Source organism: Oncorhynchus mykiss, chromosome 23 (genome assembly GCF_013265735.2).
Source record: "Oncorhynchus mykiss isolate Arlee chromosome 23, USDA_OmykA_1.1, whole genome shotgun sequence".
NCBI classification, from domain to species: domain Eukaryota; kingdom Metazoa; phylum Chordata; class Actinopteri; order Salmoniformes; family Salmonidae; genus Oncorhynchus; species Oncorhynchus mykiss.
The window spans coordinates 42,364,909-42,381,973 of record NC_048587.1 but is presented as its reverse complement, the minus strand read 5'-3'; the positions used below and the strand labels follow the sequence as shown (position 1 = coordinate 42,381,973).

General features: G+C 43.6%; 1 protein-coding gene across 5 annotated transcripts in view; it reads left to right on the top strand.

The window, feature by feature from the left end:
* LOC110502784 (serine/threonine-protein kinase LMTK1) overlaps positions 1 to 17,065 on the top strand; it is a 94,595-nt gene that overhangs the window by 70,982 nt on the left and 6,548 nt on the right. For 3 of the 5 annotated variants that reach the window (XM_036960479.1, XM_036960478.1, XM_036960482.1), the window contains 7 exons: positions 2,413 to 2,554; positions 12,678 to 12,757; positions 14,480 to 14,598; positions 14,750 to 14,837; positions 15,596 to 15,729; positions 16,282 to 16,488; positions 16,796 to 16,945. In XM_036960479.1, coding sequence (XP_036816374.1) covers positions 2,413 to 2,554; positions 12,678 to 12,757; positions 14,480 to 14,598; positions 14,750 to 14,837; positions 15,596 to 15,729; positions 16,282 to 16,488; positions 16,796 to 16,945 — 920 coding nt within the window. The other 2 variants (XM_036960483.1, XM_036960481.1) reach the window with 2 other exon arrangements.

Below are 17,065 nucleotides of genomic sequence, written 5' to 3'. Positions count from 1 at the left end.
GCTCTCGCTAAGAGTCTGTATCAGGCTGATATTCAGCTCCAGCTGCTCTTGGAGAAGGTTCTTATAGAACAGGGGTTCCCAACCATTTTCCGCATCGCAGACTGGAGCAGATCCAGAAACAGTTTTGCGGACCGGAGAACGCCCATCAAGCTAGGAAGCTGCACCTGGACAGATTCTTGAGGTCTGGTCGGAGAGTGTTTAGTCTTTTAGTTGGCTACTCAGTGAAGGATTATCAGAGGCACAAGTGTAGTCTGAACTTTCGCTGTGAATGTGTTCTGTGAAAGTGTCCAATGCTTGATGTCATGGAAAGGGAATGTTATTACATTATTTTGTGTTTTTAGTGCTTTGTGAATGTTACACAGAAAATCAACCACTGGAGTTCAATAGTTGCAAATGGGTTGTGTTGTTTAGAGTTCTGTTTCTTGTTTTTTCATTTCTACAATTGTACAGCAACTTTTAAAGTGATATATAAAGATCATGTATTATTATTATTTATGTGTGCGAGCACTGTGGTATGTGCATATGTACACATGTGCAGCTATGTGTGAGAGGGCTGCATGTTTATGTGTCTGCTTGATCTAGGTTGCTGTATACAGTACAGTGCATTCGGAAAGTATTCTGACCACAGCCTTGTTCAAAAATGTATTATATATATTTATTTTTCCTCCTTAATCTACACACAATACCCCGTAATGACAAAGCGAAAACAAGTTTTTAGAATTCTTTGCAAATTAAAAACAACAACAACAAAAACATATTCCCTTAAGTATTCAGACCCTTTGCTATGCGACTAGAAATTGAGCTCAGGTGCATCCTGTTTCCATTGATCATAATGAGATGATTCTACAACTTGATTGGAGTCCACTTTTGGTAAATTCAATTGATTGGACATGATTTGGAAAGGCACACAACTGTCTATATAAAGTCCCACAGTTGACAGTGCATGTCAGAGCAAAAACCAAGAGGTTAAAGGAATTGTCTGAAGAGCTCCGAGACAGGATTGTGTCGAGGCACAGATCTGGGGAAGGGTATCAAAAAATGTCTGCAGCATTGAAGGTCCCTAAGAACACAGTGGCCTTCATCATTCCTAAATGGAAGAAGTTTGGAACCACCAAGAAACTTCCTAGAGCTGGCCTCCCGGCCAAACTGAGCAATCAGGGGAGAAGGGCCTTGGTCAGGGAGGTGACCAAGAACCCTATGGTCACTCTGACAGAGCTCCAGAGTTCCTCTGTGACGATGGGAGAATCTAGCTTTTATGGTAGCGTGGCCAGACGGAAGCCACTCCTCAGTGTAATGCGCATGACAGCCCGCTTGGAGCTTGCCAAAAGGTACCTAAAGACTCTGACCATGAGAAACAAAATGATCTGGTCTGATGAAACCAAGATTGAACCAATTCGTCTGAATGCCAAGCGTAATGTCTGGAGGAAACCTGGCACCATCCCTATGGTGAAGCATGGTGGTGTCAGCATCATGCCGTGGGGATGTTTTTCAGCGGCAGGGACTGGGAGACTAGTCAGGACAGAGGGAAAGATGAACAGAGCAAAGTATAGAGAGATCCTTGAAAATGTGCTCCAGAGTGCTCAGGACCTCAGACTGGGGTGAAGATTCACCTTCCAACAGGACAACAACCCTAAGCATACAGGCAAGACAACGCAGGAGTTGCTTCGGGACAAGTCTCTGAATGTCCTTGGGTGGCCCAGCCAGAGCCCGAACTTGAACCTGATCGAACATCTCTGGGTATTTAGAATAAGGCTGTAACGTAGCAAAATGTGCAACAGTCAAGGGGTCTGAATACTTTCCGTGTGTGCTGTATGTGGGAGAGATATGTGAGTGGATGTTTATGTGTGTTTGTGTGAACTCTGTAGCAGTACATGTTATGGGAACTGCATGTGTGTGATCTCTGTAAGGGTACGTGTTAGAGGCATGTGTTTTCCTGGCTCTCTAGTGACCCTGAGAGTGAAAACACATGTTAGAGGGGCCGTTAGGGACCGTGTGAAGCTGGGGACCTAGAGACAAGAGGGTGTGTGTGTCCCGTGTGTGTATATTCTCTCGTGGGACAGGATGGATGGATGGGGGGATGGATGGAAGGAGGGGTGAGGACGATGGGGGGAAGCATTGGAGTGGGTACTGGAGGAGGCTACAAAGGGTCACAGTTTTCCATAGTTTCCACCCCACCACACAACTCCATACAACTAAGGGGCTTTACACTTGTATCCTGTCTCCAAATTCTTCCAATACTCTCTCTCTCTATATATACACATACACACATACACACACACACACACACACACACACACATACACACATACACACACACACACACACACACGCACGCGCTCCCCAGGGTTCAAACTCCAGGGAATGACACAGTATGAACTATCTGACCTCTGACCTTTTTGTCCTCTCCTGTAGGAGTTTGAAAATGCCGAGGGGGAGGAGTACCAGGCGGACCTGTCCACCCTGGCATCCCCTGCATCCCAGAGCGGACCTGATGTTTACATCCTGCCCCTGACTGAGGTGTCACTCCCCATGGCCAAACAACCAGGACGATCAGGTAGGACCAACATGTCTTTGTCTCTTTGTCTCTCACCCTCATTTAGTTTCAGTTCAGTGCAGTTCAAATACTTTTCTTTCAACATGAAGATTTAAGTACAGCACATTCGGAAAGTATTCAGACCCCTTGACTTTATCCACATTTTGTGATGTTACAGCCTTATTCTAAAATGAATTAAATAGTTTTTTTCACAGTCATCCATCTGCACAATACCCCATAATGACAAAGCAAAAACTAGTTTTTAGTTCTGTTTGCGAATTTATACATTTTTTAAATTTGAAATATCACATTTACATAAGTATTCAGACCCTTTACTCAATACTTTGGTGAAGCACCTTATGGCAGCGATTACAGCCTCAAGTCTTCTTGGGTATGACGCTACAAGCTTGGCACACCTGTATTTGGGGAGTTTCTCCCAGTCTTCTCTGCAGATTCTCTCAAGCTCTGTCAGGTTGAATGGGGAGTGTCGCTGCACAGCTATTTTCAGGTCTCCAGAGATGTTTGATTGGGTTGGGTTCAAATAAAAAATAAAAACACCTTTATTTAACTAGGTAAGTCAGTTAAGAACACATTATTTTTTTCAATGACGGCCTAGGAACGGTGGGTTAACTGTCTCGTTCAGGGGCAGAACGACAAATTTTTACCTTGTCAGCTCGGGGATTCAATCTTGTAACCTTACAGTTAACTAGTCCAAAGCTCTAACCACCTGATTACATTGCACTCCACGAGGACCCTGCCTGTTACGCGAATGCAGTAAGCCAAGGTAAGTTGCTAGCTAGCATTAAACATATCTTATAAAAAAACAAACAATCAATCAATCATAATCACTAGTTAACTACACATGGTTGATATTACTAGTTATGATGGTTGATATTACTAGTTTATCTAGCGTGTCCTTCGTTGCATATAATCGATGCGGTGCATATTTGCGAAAAAGAACTGTCTTGCTCCAATGTGTACCTAACCATAAACATCAATGCCTTTCTTAAAATCAATACACAGAAGTATATATTTTTAAACCTGCATATTTAGCTAAAAGAAATCCAGGTTAGCAGGCAATATTAACCAGGTGAAATTGTGTCACTTCTCTTGCGTTCATTGCACGCAGAGTCAGTGTATATGCAACAGTTTGGGCCACCTAATTTGCCAGAATTTTACGTAATTATGACATAACATTGAAGGTTGTGCAATGTAACAGGAATATTTAGACTTATGGATGCCACCCGTTAGATAAAATACAGAACGGTTCCGTATTTCACTGAAAGAATAAACGTCTTTTTTTCGAGATGATAGTTTCCTGATTCGACCATATTAATGACCTAAGGCTCGTATTTCTGTGTGTTATTATGTTATAACTAAGTCTGATTTGGTAGAGCAGTTTGACTGAGCGGTGGTAGGCACCAGCAGGCTCGTAAGCATTCATTCAAACAGCACTTTCGTGCGTTTTGCCAGCAGCTCTTCGTTGTGCTTCAAGCATTGCGCTGTTTATGACTTCAAGCCTATCAGCTCTCGAGATTAGGCTGGTGTAACCGATGTGAAATGGCTAGCTAGTTAGCGGGGTGCGCACTAATAGCGTTTCAAATGTCACTCGCTCTGAGACTTGAAGTGGTTGTTCCCCTTGCTCTGCATGGGTAACGCTGTTTTGAGGGTGGCTGTTGTCGATGTGTTCCTGGTTCGAGCCCAGGTAGGAGCGAGGAGAGGGACGGAAGCTATACTGTTACACTGGCAATACTGAAGTGCCTGTAAGAACATCCAACAGTCAAAGGTTAATGAAATACAAACGGTATAGAGAGAAATAGTCCTATTATTCCTATAGTAACTACAACCTAAAACTTCTTACCTGGGAATATTGAAGACTCATGTTAAAAGGAACCACCAGCTTTCATATGTTCTCATGTTCTGAGCAAGGAACTTAAACGTTAGCTGTCATACATGGCACATATTGCACTTTTACTTTCTTCTCCAACACTTTGTTTTTGCATTATTTCAACCAAATTTAACATGTTTCATTATTTATTTGAGGCTAAATTTATTTTATTGATGTATTATATTAAGTTAAAATAAGTGTTCATTCAGTATTTTTGTAATTACAAATAAATGTAAAAAAAATCGTCAGATTAATCCGTATCGGCCTTTTTGGTCCTCCAATAATCGGTATCGGTATCGGCGTTGAAAAATCATAATCGGTCGACCTCGACTCCAGACATAACGCTTGGCATTCAGGCCAAAGAGTTCAATCTTAGTTTCATCAGACCAGAGAATCTTGTTTATCATTTTCTGAGAGTCCTTTGCCATTTGGCAAACTCCAAGCGGGCTGTCATGTACCTTTTACCTAGCTAGTTAGCGGGGTGCGCACTAATAGCGTTTCAAATGTCACTCGCTCTGAGACTTGGAGTGGTTGTTCCCCTTGCTCTGCATGGGTAACGCTGTTTCGAGGGTGGCTGTTGTCGATGTGTTCCTGGTTCGAGCCCAGGTAGGAGCGAGGAGAGCGACGGAAGCTATACTGTTACACTGGCAATACTGAAGTGCCTGTAAGAACATCCAACAGTCAAAGGTTAATGAAATACAAATGGTATAGAGAGAAATAGTCCTATTATTCCTATAGTAACTACAACCTAAAACTTCTTACCTGGGAATATTGAAGACTCATGTTAAAAGGAACCACCAGCTTTCATATGTTCTCATGTTCTGAGCAAGGAACTTAAACGTTAGCTGTCATACATGGCACATATTGCACTTTTACTTTCTTCTCCAACACTTTGTTTTTGCATTATTTCAACCAAATTTAACATGTTTCATTATTTATTTGAGGCTAAATTTATTTTATTGATGTATTATATTAAGTTAAAATAAGTGTTCATTCAGTATTTTTGTAATTACAAATAAATGTAAAAAAAATTGTCAGATTAATCGGTATCAGCCTTTTTGGTCCTCCAATAATCGGTATCGGTATCGGCGTTGAAAAATCATAATCGGTCGACCTCGACTCCAGACATAACGCTTGGCATTCAGGCCAAAGAGTTCAATCTTAGTTTCATCAGACCAGAGAATCTTGTTTATCATTTTCTGAGAGTCCTTTGCCGTTTGGCAAACTCCAAGTGGGCTGTCATGTACCTTTTACTGAGGAGTGGCTTCCGTCTGGTCACTCTACCATAAAGGCTTGATTGGTAGAGTGCTGCAGAGATGGTTGTCCTTCTGGAAGGTTCTCCCATCTCCACAGAACAACTCTTGTGCTCTGTCAGAGTGAGCATCGGGTTCTTGGTCACCTCCCTGACCAAGGCCCTTCTCGCCCATTGCTCAGTTTGGCTGGGTGGCCAACTCTTTGAAGAGTCTTGATGGTTGCAAACTTCTTCCAATTAAGAATGATAAAGGCTACTGTGTTCTTGGGGACCTTCAATGCTGTAGACATTTTTTGGTACCCTTCCCCAGATCTGTGCCTCGACACAATCCTGTCTCGGAGTTCTACGGACAATTCCTTAAACCTCATGGTTTGGTTTTAGCTCTGACATGCCCTGTCAACTGTGGGACGTTATGTCGACAGGTGTGTGCCTTTCCAAATCATGTCCAATCAATTGAATTTACCACAGGGGGACTCCAATCAAGTTGTCGAAACATCTCAAGGATGATCAATGGAAACAACTCAATTTCGAGTCACATAGCAAAGGTATTTCTGTTTTTTATTTTTAATACATTTGCAACATTTCTGAACACTTGTTTTCACTTTGTCATTATGGGGTATTGTGTGTAGATTGATGAGGGAAACATGTAATTGAATTCAATCCATTTTAGAATAAGGCTGTAGCGTAACAAAATGTGGAAAAAGGGAAGGGGTCTGAATACTTTCCAAATGCACTTTATTTGAAGTAATCTCTGTGAGGGGGATGTTGCATAAGCACAGGGAATGACAGTCAGAGAGAACCATATCAAATTCAGACAGTCACTAACTTTCACAGCTTTTCTCAAAGGGAATGAAATATAAACGGTAGAGGAAAAGGTCAGATGAAGTTGAGAGGATAAAGAGAAAAGGTACAAATACAGCTTTTATTTTGTGCCTTAATTCTCTTCTTCAAAAAATTATTCATACTTGGCAGTAGATTAGAGACAAAGCTTAGTGTTTTCAGTGAGGAGTTTTTAAGAATATCAAGGTGCACTGTACTATATATTCTGGTTCTGGTGTTAACCCAAAAAGTCTTCCCAAAGTTAGTGACCAACGCCCTAACACTGGACCACTGCAGGGCTTCCACCTATCCCACCGTCCTCTCTGCCCTGGTTTAGAGCTCTAACACTGGACCACTGCAGGGCTTGGCTTCCACCTATCCCACCGTCCCCTCTGCCCTGGTTTAGAGCTCTAGGTCCCTGTAGAATTAACTTTGTGGTCCATGAATGAGCTCTCTCTCTTTTCCTCTTTCCCTGTTACCCACCCCCCCCCCCCCCCCCCCTCTATCTCTCTCTCTCTCACCTCACTCTCCAACAAACATCTGCCTGTTGTGTAATTTCCCTGGTCCAGCCAGCCTACACAATTGCTCCTTGGTATGTCAGGCATGCAAGAGAGATAGACCCTCATTCTCTATCCCTCTTTCTCTCCCTGTCTTTCTGTCTATCCGTGACAATGGCCCTGGTTGTGTGTTGATGTGTAGGCTATGGGGCTGATGCATGCCGATCTGGGTTGATACACCCATGACATCAGAAGGCGGGCTGAATTAATGATTCGTACTAGACAGTTTGCTGTGGGTCAGTTTGTAGGTCAGTCTGCTGCTTGACTAGCAATTCCAATATACTGTTCATCAAAGTGCTGTGCCCATACTCACAAAACCTCTCAGAGTAGGAGTGCTGATCTAGGATCAGTTTTGTCTTTGAGATCACAATGCATATTATATGGGCAGGGAGGACTTGATCCTAGATTAGCACTCCTACTCTGAGAGGTTTTGTGAGTATGGGCCCAGCACTTTAGTGGACATGAGAGTAATCTTGTCCCCAAGGAGATTAAGATTGTTGTATTGGGACTAAAATTCCCAATACGACATATCACTTTACATTTTTATTTTAGGAGAAATGTATATTTTATCTGAATTTGACCGAAGTCTTGTCGATAAAAGTGAGGTCAAGAGAAGATCACAAGAGTGAATACACAGCAGGATCGAAGCCACTGTCCACATAAGACGGTAATGACCCACAGAGTCCTTATTGTTTTTGAATAAGTATTTTGGCACTCTGAAAATAGCCAATTTATCATCTGACCATATCCTGTGATTGATTTATTCTGTATGTTTTATCACTCATACAGTGCTCAGGCCTTTAGCCTATTTTACACACCTGCTGCCTTACCCTTACTAGCCAACCACTAGTGGCCTTGAAACACGTCGCTTATTAGCAGTTCAGCACATTAGCATTTCTCGTACTTTTACACAAACTCAAGATGAACCTTTACCATCCTAATAGACATTGAACATCTATAACCAAACTGGCTACACTCTGTTGTTGGCCGATGGTAGCTATAGCTAGCCACATGCTAACCTTAGTGCTAACGTTGCTAACGTTACTACAGTAGCAGCAGTAACAGTAAATCCAGGTATAATGTCTAAATATTGGCTACCATGATATCCTGCAAGTTATATAAAACCAATAAAGATCAAGTAGTTCAGCAAAAATAAAGACATACCTCGAAATAAACAATGACATTAATCCGATTACTATTTGACCATTAATTTCTGCAAAATGTGCTGTGTTTATTGAGTTCTTGTAGCTTGCTTGCTAGCTTATTCCACCCTCAAACACCTTGCTAAATCTGAGTGGGCCAGTTCGTTTTGCTATTGTTGGTGTAGAATTTTTGATTAATATAATTCAAATTGCGAAAATAGTGTATAATTAGTATGTGTTTTATAAACTGTTGCATGAAGACCGTTTAGATGGATTATAATCAATCTACATGGTTAGATTTGTGGAATATATATCGTGGAAACTTTCTTTTAACTCAGTATGTTGAAATAAGATAATGGACTATCACAAATGGAGTAACTTGCGGTACATGCTGTAGGCCTATGCTGAAAAAAACAGCTGTTCTGTCAGGACATGAACTCCGCACAAAAAGAAACGTCCTCTCACAGTGAACTGCATTTATTTTCAGCAAAATTAACATGTGTAAATATTTGTAAGAACATAAGATTCAACAACTGAGACATAAACTGAACAAGTTCCACAGGCATGTGACTAACATAAATTGAATAATGTGTCTCTGAACAAAGGGGGGGGTCAAAATCAAAAGTAACAGTCAGTATCTAGTGTGGCCACCAGCTGCATTAAGTACTGCAGTGCATCTCCTCCTCATGGACTGCACCAGATTTGCCAGTTCTTGCTGTGAGATGTTACCCCACTCTTCCACCAAGGCACCTGCAAGTTCCAAATTCCTGTCTTGCAGGAAATCACGCACAGAACGAGCAGCCTGCAGGAAAGGTACCACATGAGGGAGGAGGATGTCTTCCCTGTAACGCACAGCATTGCGTGCAATGACAATAAGCTCAGTCCGATGATGCTGTGACACACAGCGCCAGACCATGACGGACCCTCCACCTCCAAATCGATCCCGCTCCAGAGTACAGGCCTCGGTGTACTGCTCATTCCTTTGACGATAAACGCAAATCCAACCATCACCCCTGGTGAGACAAAAACACGACTCGTCAGTGAAGAGCACTTCTTGCCAGTCCTGTCTGGACCAGCCATGGTGGGTTTGTGCACATAGGCGACGTTGTTGCCTGGAATGTCTGGTGAGGACCTGCCTTACAACAGGCCTACAAGCCCTCAGTCCAGCATCTCTCAGCCTATTGTGGACAGTCTGAGCACTGATGGAGGGATTGTGCTTTACTGGTGTAACTCGGGCAGTTGTTGTTGCCATCCTGTACCTGTCCCGCAGGCGTGATGTTCAGATGTACTGATCCTGTGCAGGTGTTGTTACAAGTGGTCTGCCACTGCGAGGATGGTCAGCTGTCCGTCCTGTCTGCCTGTATCTTTGTCAAAGGCATCTCACAGTACGAGATGTGCAGTGGTCTGATACTCCTTCCATTTCAATATTATCGCTTGCACAGTGCTCCTTGGGATGTTTAAAGCTTGGGAAATATTTTTGTATCCAAATCCGGCTTTAAACTTCTTCACAACAGTATCTCGGACCTGCCTGGTGTGTTCCTTGTTCTTCATGATGCTCTCTGCGCTTTTAACGGACCTCTGAGACTATCACAGTGCAGGTGCATTTATACGGAGACTTGATTACACACAGGTGGATTGTATTTATCATCATTAGTCATTTAGGTCAACATTGGATCATTCAGAGATCCTCACTGAACTTCTGGAGAGAATTTGCTGCACTGAAAGTAAAGTGGCTGAATAATTTTGCACGCCCAATTTTTCAGTTTTTGATTTGTTAAAAAGGTTTGAAATATCCAATAAATGTCGTTCCACTTCATGATTGTGTCCCTCTTGTTGTTGATTCTTCACAAAAAAATACAGTTTTATATCTTTATGTTTGAAGCCTGAAATGTGGCAACAGGTCGCAAAGTTCAAGGGGGCCGAATACTTTCGCAAGGCACTGTATATACCTATCTCTCTCTCTTTCACTCTCTCTCTATGCCTATCTATCTCTCTATTCATCTCTCTCTCTCTCTCTCTCTCTATATATATATATATACATATATATATATATATATATATACCTATCTATCACTATCTATACCTATCTCTCTCTCTTTCACTCTCTCTCTCTCTCTCTCTCTCTCTTTCTCACTCTCTCTCTATGCCTATCTATCTCTCTATTCATACCTATCTCTCTCTCTCGCTCTCTCTTTCACTGTCTCTCTCTCTCTCTATATATATATATATATATACCTATCTCTCTCTCTGTATATCTATCTCTCTCTCTTTCACTCTCTCTCTCTTTCTCACTCTCTCTCTCTATGCCTATCTATCTCTCTATTCATATCTCTCTCTCGCTCTCTCTCTCTCTATATATATATATACCTATCTCTCTCTCTCTCTCTGTATACCTATCTCTCTCTCTTTCACTCTGTATCTCTTTCTCACTCTCTCTCTATGCCTATCTATCTCTCTATTCATACCTATCTCTCTCTCTCTCTCTCTCTCTCTTTCACTGTCTCTCTCTCTGTATATATATGCCTATCTCTCTCTCTCTGTATACCTATCTCTCTCTCTCTCTTTCTCACTCTGTCTATACCTATCTATCTCTCTATTCATACCTATCTCTCTCTCTTTCACTGTCTCTCTCTATATATATACCTATTTCTCTCTATATATCTACCTTTCTCTCTCTTTCACTATCTCTTTCTCTCTTTCTCACTCTCTCTCTTAAAGGATCATTTAGGTTTCAAGGCTCTCTCATTTCCAAGATGGACCAGTGAATACAGGCTGTCAACATCAACAGTTCCTCTGTTGTATATGCTGTGTTGCTGGGAGGCAGAGGTTCGAGGTAGTGGGGGAGAGGTGGGAGGAAGATGGGGGAGAGGTGGGGTTCCCATACTGTCAGACCTTGGCTAGGTCCAGAGCCAGAACTAGTCCCCAAGACGAAGACCCACCCTGATACAGCTGTGCTGTTATACAGTCACACTTACACCCGCACAGGTCACAGGGTGCACTGGTGTGAACACACACACACACACACACACACACACACACACACACACACACACACACACATATATATATATGAACCCCCTCCCGCCCGTGTGCTTCTGCGATGTTGATGATGATGATAATGGGAATTCCATCTGGCCCGAGTGATCCTCATCTTTCAAAAAGACTTCCCGTCAGAAATGAATTGGCTTACTGTTGACAAGAAAGATGGAAGACTCTGAATGTATGGTAGTAGGCTGATAGTCATGACTGTTACTATGGGCATCTCCTTGGACTATCTGTGGCCCTCAGCAAGCGTCTTTATCCTGGTCCTGGAGACCCACTGGCCGTGCAGGCTTTTTTCCCACCCAGCAGTAAGGCACCTGATTCCACTCTTCAAAGGCTTAATGAGGAGTTGATTAGTTGAATCAGGTGTGAGAGAATGGGCACACCCAGAGTTAAAGACGTTCTGAGACGAGTTCTAAGAAGTTGGAGTTCCAAGCCATTCTAGAAGTAAGAGGGAAAGATGGAGGAAACAAAATGGGGTAACCTCTTTTCTAAGTTGTCAGTTATCACTAGAGGGTCAGTTCACAACTGTGTCACTGAGCTTCGAGGCCCAGTGTCTGTGGTTGGTCCTTTCTGGTACCATACAGTCCCAGTGGTAGTACACATACAATGGCTGTGATTCTCTGTAGGCCAGAGTCTGCAGTAGCGAGCGAGCGTACCCACTCCCCACGGAATGACTAGCCTCTGGAGCATTATAGGGCAGAGGCGTCAGATATGGCCCTCACACAGGGAGGGGTCTGTGTAGGCCAGTCTGAGGGGGGTTCACTGCCACAAAGATCTGTCTGTCCTCCTCTGGAGCAGAGAATGTGAGTGTCATCGGTCATTGTTGGGGGAGAGAGGGATGGAGGGAATGAGAGAGGGGGAAGGACAGAGGAGTAATGTTGCTGTCACTCCTGTCTCGTTTGAATGAGTTTGGGCTGAGAGTGAGCGTGAGAGCAGGCTGGTGTTTGCAGGGGAAAGGATAGACGCGGGACACAGGACATCACCGTGCTACTGACAGATAGGATACAGCAATGGGAGAGAAGGACTGAGGCTGATGCTATGATGCCAGGGCCTGCCTCTGACTGACCTTCGAGGAACTTTCTTTTTGGACCATGGCTTTTGCTGTCATTTTTGTCTCAAATCAAAACAAATCAACATGGCGAGTTTTGGGACTTAGAGGAGGCTTGACCCATTGCAAGATGGATGGCTTATATCGCTTTCATTGTACACGGAGATGTGTATATGGCCAGATGACATTTCTTTCTTAATAAGCCTGAGGCTTGAAATCGAGAGTTATTGTCTGAAATGAACCAATGCTGAGGTGGGTCTCGGCAGGTGTGATGTTGTTGGTGTTTATCCGTATGTATGTGGATGTTTGTATTGTTTAAAACGGAATAATAGCTGTGTTGTAAAACGTGCAAGGTAATTCTCTAACATCTCTCTTTTTATTCTGTCTCCCAAGTCCAACTCCTGAAGTCCACAGAGCTCGGTCGCCACAGTCTTCTCTACTTGAAGGAGATCGGCGATGGCTGGTTCGGAAAGGTAAAACCACTCTCTCCCTCCTCACGTTTACTTGTGAATTCTTTTGGTTGTATTTTGTTGGTTATTTTCGCTGTGCTGGAGGCTACTGTACAGGATTATGAGAGGTAGCTAGATGAAATGTTCTGTCACGTTCACGGTTGTTGTGCCCTGAGCTGTGATCCCAGTCGTGGTAAGGAGCGAGCCTGTTCAAATGGCTGACGGTGCATTACCTGTAATGTGTGTCTGTAACGGTAATCCTGGGCTGATCCCCGTGACGTCTCCCTGACTGACTGACACGGCCGGGTACAGAGAGGTAGAACGCCACACAAAGGACTTGTGGTCCTCTGTAGCTCTGTTGGTAGAGCATGGCGCTTGCAACACCAGGATAGCGGGTTTGATTCCCGGGACCACACATACATGAAAAATGTGTTTTGGATAAAAGCGTCTGCTGAATGGCATATATTAACTCAGGGAGAACCGTGTAGCCCGCCCTAGCAATGCAGGAGTTTTACTTTACATTTCACTCATTTCACTGTTCCTATTACTGTGTAATTATGATTTTAAAGACTGTAACAAGTATTGCAGTTACTCATTGGGTTCATGGTTATGACTATAGTGTGAAAATGAGTAGTTACAAGACATGTTACATTGTGCAGGTTCCTGTGTGGCTCAGTTGGTCGGGCACGATGCTTGCAATACCTGATTGTCTGTTCGATTCCTGGGGCCACTGATACGTAAACTCACTGCAAGTCACTATGGCTAGAAGTGTCTGTTAAATGGCATATTAATATGTGAAGTGGTAGTAGAAGGTTTACCCAGGCTTTCATGCGATCAGCTTACTCTGAGCTACTCTGACATGAAGATAACTGATTATCGTCATTCTCTCGTTCCCTCCCTTTGTCTGTTCTCTCTCACGCTCATACACTCGTGCACACACCCTTACCCCACACTTGTGTATCTTGACTGGGTATGTCCATTCTTGTGTGTCTGTCTCTGTGACCGCATGCACACCACTCTGTCACTTGTGGTTCTGTATTTCTTGTTGGTCTCTATATTAATCTGCATGTCCTGTGTATGCCTCTCTGTCTCTGTGTATGCTTCTCTGTCTCTGTGTATGCCTCTCTGTCTCTGTGTATCTCTCTGTTTACTTGCATTTGTGTGACTGTCCCATCCGCCTTTCGCCTGAACGTATGTGTATCCTCCTCAATCATGTTTGTCCTCCACAATAACCACTTCCGTGTGTGTACTGTTTGGGAATTATTTTTTTGTGTGCCTTTCCTCTGTCTTTGTCTCTGACTATCTCGCTGCGTGTCTCTCTGTTTGACTTTGTGTTTATGTCTTCCATTCCTCCCCATCTGTCTCTGTGTTTCTGTGTGTGTGTGTGTATGTGTGTGTTGTGCGTACCCTCTCGGTGTGTCTCTGTGTTTCTGTGTGTGTGTGTGTGTGTATGTTTGTGTTGTGCGTACCCTCTCGGTGTGTTTCTGTGTGTGTGTGTGTGTGTGTGTGTGTGTGTATGTGTGTGTTGTGCGTACCCTCTCGGTGTGTTTCTGTGTGTGTGTGTGTGTGTGTGTGTGTATGTGTGTGTTGTGCGTACCCTCTCGGTGTGTTTCTGTGTGTGTGTGTGTGTGTGTATGTGTGTGTTGTGCGTACCCTCTCGGTGTGTCTCTGTGTTTCTGTTTGTGTGTGTGTGTATGTGTGTGTTGTGCGTACCCTCTCGGTGTGTCTCTGTGGCTCTATTACTAGGTTCTCCTGGGGGAGGTGAATGCGGGTCTCAGCACCACCCAGGTGGTGGTTAAGGAGCTGAAGGCCAGTGCCAGTGTTCAGGACCAGATGCACTTCCTGGAAGAGGCCCAGCCATACCGGTGAACAGACTTTATCTTTCTCTGTCTATCTTTCCCACTTTTTCTGGAATTGACCTCGAGTTGATTGAAGACCAAGTCCTGTTTCTTTATTTGTCATGACAGTGCTTTGTGCCGACACTAACTCTGTGACATTGCACCCATCCGTCTCCAGTGCCCTCCAGCACCCAGCCCTCCTGCAGTGCCTGGCGCAGTGCACTGAGGTCACCCCTTACCTGCTGGTCATGGAGTTCTGCCCTTTGGTGAGTACTAAACTGGACTGTGACTGTCACTGCACCACTTCATATAGGCCTGCCTATCTGTCTATGGCCATTGTAGTCAGTAGCCTGCTGGACTAGCTAGAGTCATGGTCCAGCGTCTATTGCGATCTCTTTACTGCAGGCAGTCTATGACCCTCATCATCTATTGGACTGATTGGACTACTGGACCACTGTATATCTGGCTACTATAATCACGTCTATGATACTCATCTTTGTACTGAAGTGATTGTGCCAATATATTATATTAATTTGCATTTGTCTGCCCCCCAGTGACCAGATATTGTATTACAGGCTGAGTGAGCAATTATCTGATTGTGACGTATCCATTCTGAGGGAAGACCTACCTACACTCATTGACAGGACGTTTCACTTCCAAAAAGTCCTTCAGCCAGTGTGCAGTGACCTAGCTGTACTGTAATTAGCTAAATGTCTAAACAGCATCCTTTATTGTGTCAATATCTATATATCTCTAATATCTCCACTAAGGTTCCATTTCAATTCCAGTCAAATCAGGAAGTCCAAATTCCAATTCCAGTTCTCCTCAATGCTTTTTAATGATGGACATTTTGAATTTAGTTTGCTTTCTGAATTGAGTGGAATTGAAATTGGAATTGCCTCATACTCGGATCTTCACTATATCTAGGTTACATTGTAAATAAGAATGTGTTCTTAACTGACTTGCCTAGTTAAATAACGGTTCAAAAAAAGAACATCTCTATATATCTCCTCCATGTCACCAGGGTGATGTGAAAGGGTACATGCGGAGCTGTCGGACTGCAGACACAATGACCCCTGAACCCCTGATACTGCAGAGGATGGCCTGTGAGATTGCCTCAGGACTCCTGCACCTACACAAACACAACTTCGTACACAGGTGGGTGTCACTTCCTCTATCTATATATCATTACCACTATGTTATAGTCTTTATACTACAACCCACTCATTGGAATTATACTGTTATTACCCTGTAGACTGGTGGTACCCGGTAGTCACGTGCTGCCAGACATCACATCATATTCTTGTTCTGTAGAAACCTATGACAAACTAGGTTCCCAGAATCCCGTAGCTGTGAGTTGTTGGATTTCTTCTTGGTTCCTATTGGTTCCTTCCTGTAACAATATCCTGGTGCTGCCTGAGTGCCTCTTCATAGACTCCAGCATCAGTGATTTTGTTGCAGGGGGAGACCTCTTCTCTCCAGAGTGACCCCTTCTCTTCACTGTCTACACAGCATCCACTTATAAGGAATGGTTCAAATTGATGAGTAAAACTGTATTGATTGACTGCATGAAGTTCTGTAAGGCTTTTAGTACAGTATTGAAAATGTCAGACTGTCCATTGACTCACCATGATAACTTGCCCGTTATGCATATACATCATCAATCAATTATCATCTCATGTACAATTGTGTTCTCTGTCTTCCCTCCAGTGACTTGGCCCTGAGAAACTGCCTTTTGACCGCTGATGTCACAGTGAAGATTGGAGACTACGGCCTGTCACACAATAAGTACAAAGATGACTACTTTGTGACGTCAGACCAGATGTACGTGCCACTGCGTTGGATCGCTCCAGAACTCATAGATGAAGTCCATGGCAACCTACTGGTAGTAGGCCAGAGCAAACGGAGCAACGTCTGGTAAGAACATCAATCGACTGACAGATAAATAGATTGATTCAGCCAAATTCTGGATGAAGACCAATCTCAATGGAGCATGCTTTTTAGTCGAGGAATCTGTGTCCAGGAAACCGACCCTATCTGGATTTTGGTCTCAGTGATCGTAATTATCCAATGTTTTCCCCAATAAATATGGATTGTTATGTTTTACATGTAAGTAAGCATTTCACTGTTAGTCCACACCTTTTGTTTACGAAGTATGTGTAATTTGATTTGATGTGTTGCTCTTCCCCGTGATTCTATAGTCTGATGTTGAGTGTTTTTTCAGGTCTCTGGGCGTGACTATCTGGGAGTTGTTTGAGTTGGGCAACCAGCCGTACAGACACTATTCTGACAGGCAGGTCCTGACGTACGCTGTGAGGGAACAGCAGCTCCGACTGCCCAAGCCCCTGCTCAATATACCCCTGGCAGAGCGCTGGTGAGTGTCTCTCTCACTCACACACACACACACACACACACACACACACACACACACACACACACACACACACACACACACACACACACACACACACACACAGAGACAGACGGAACGACA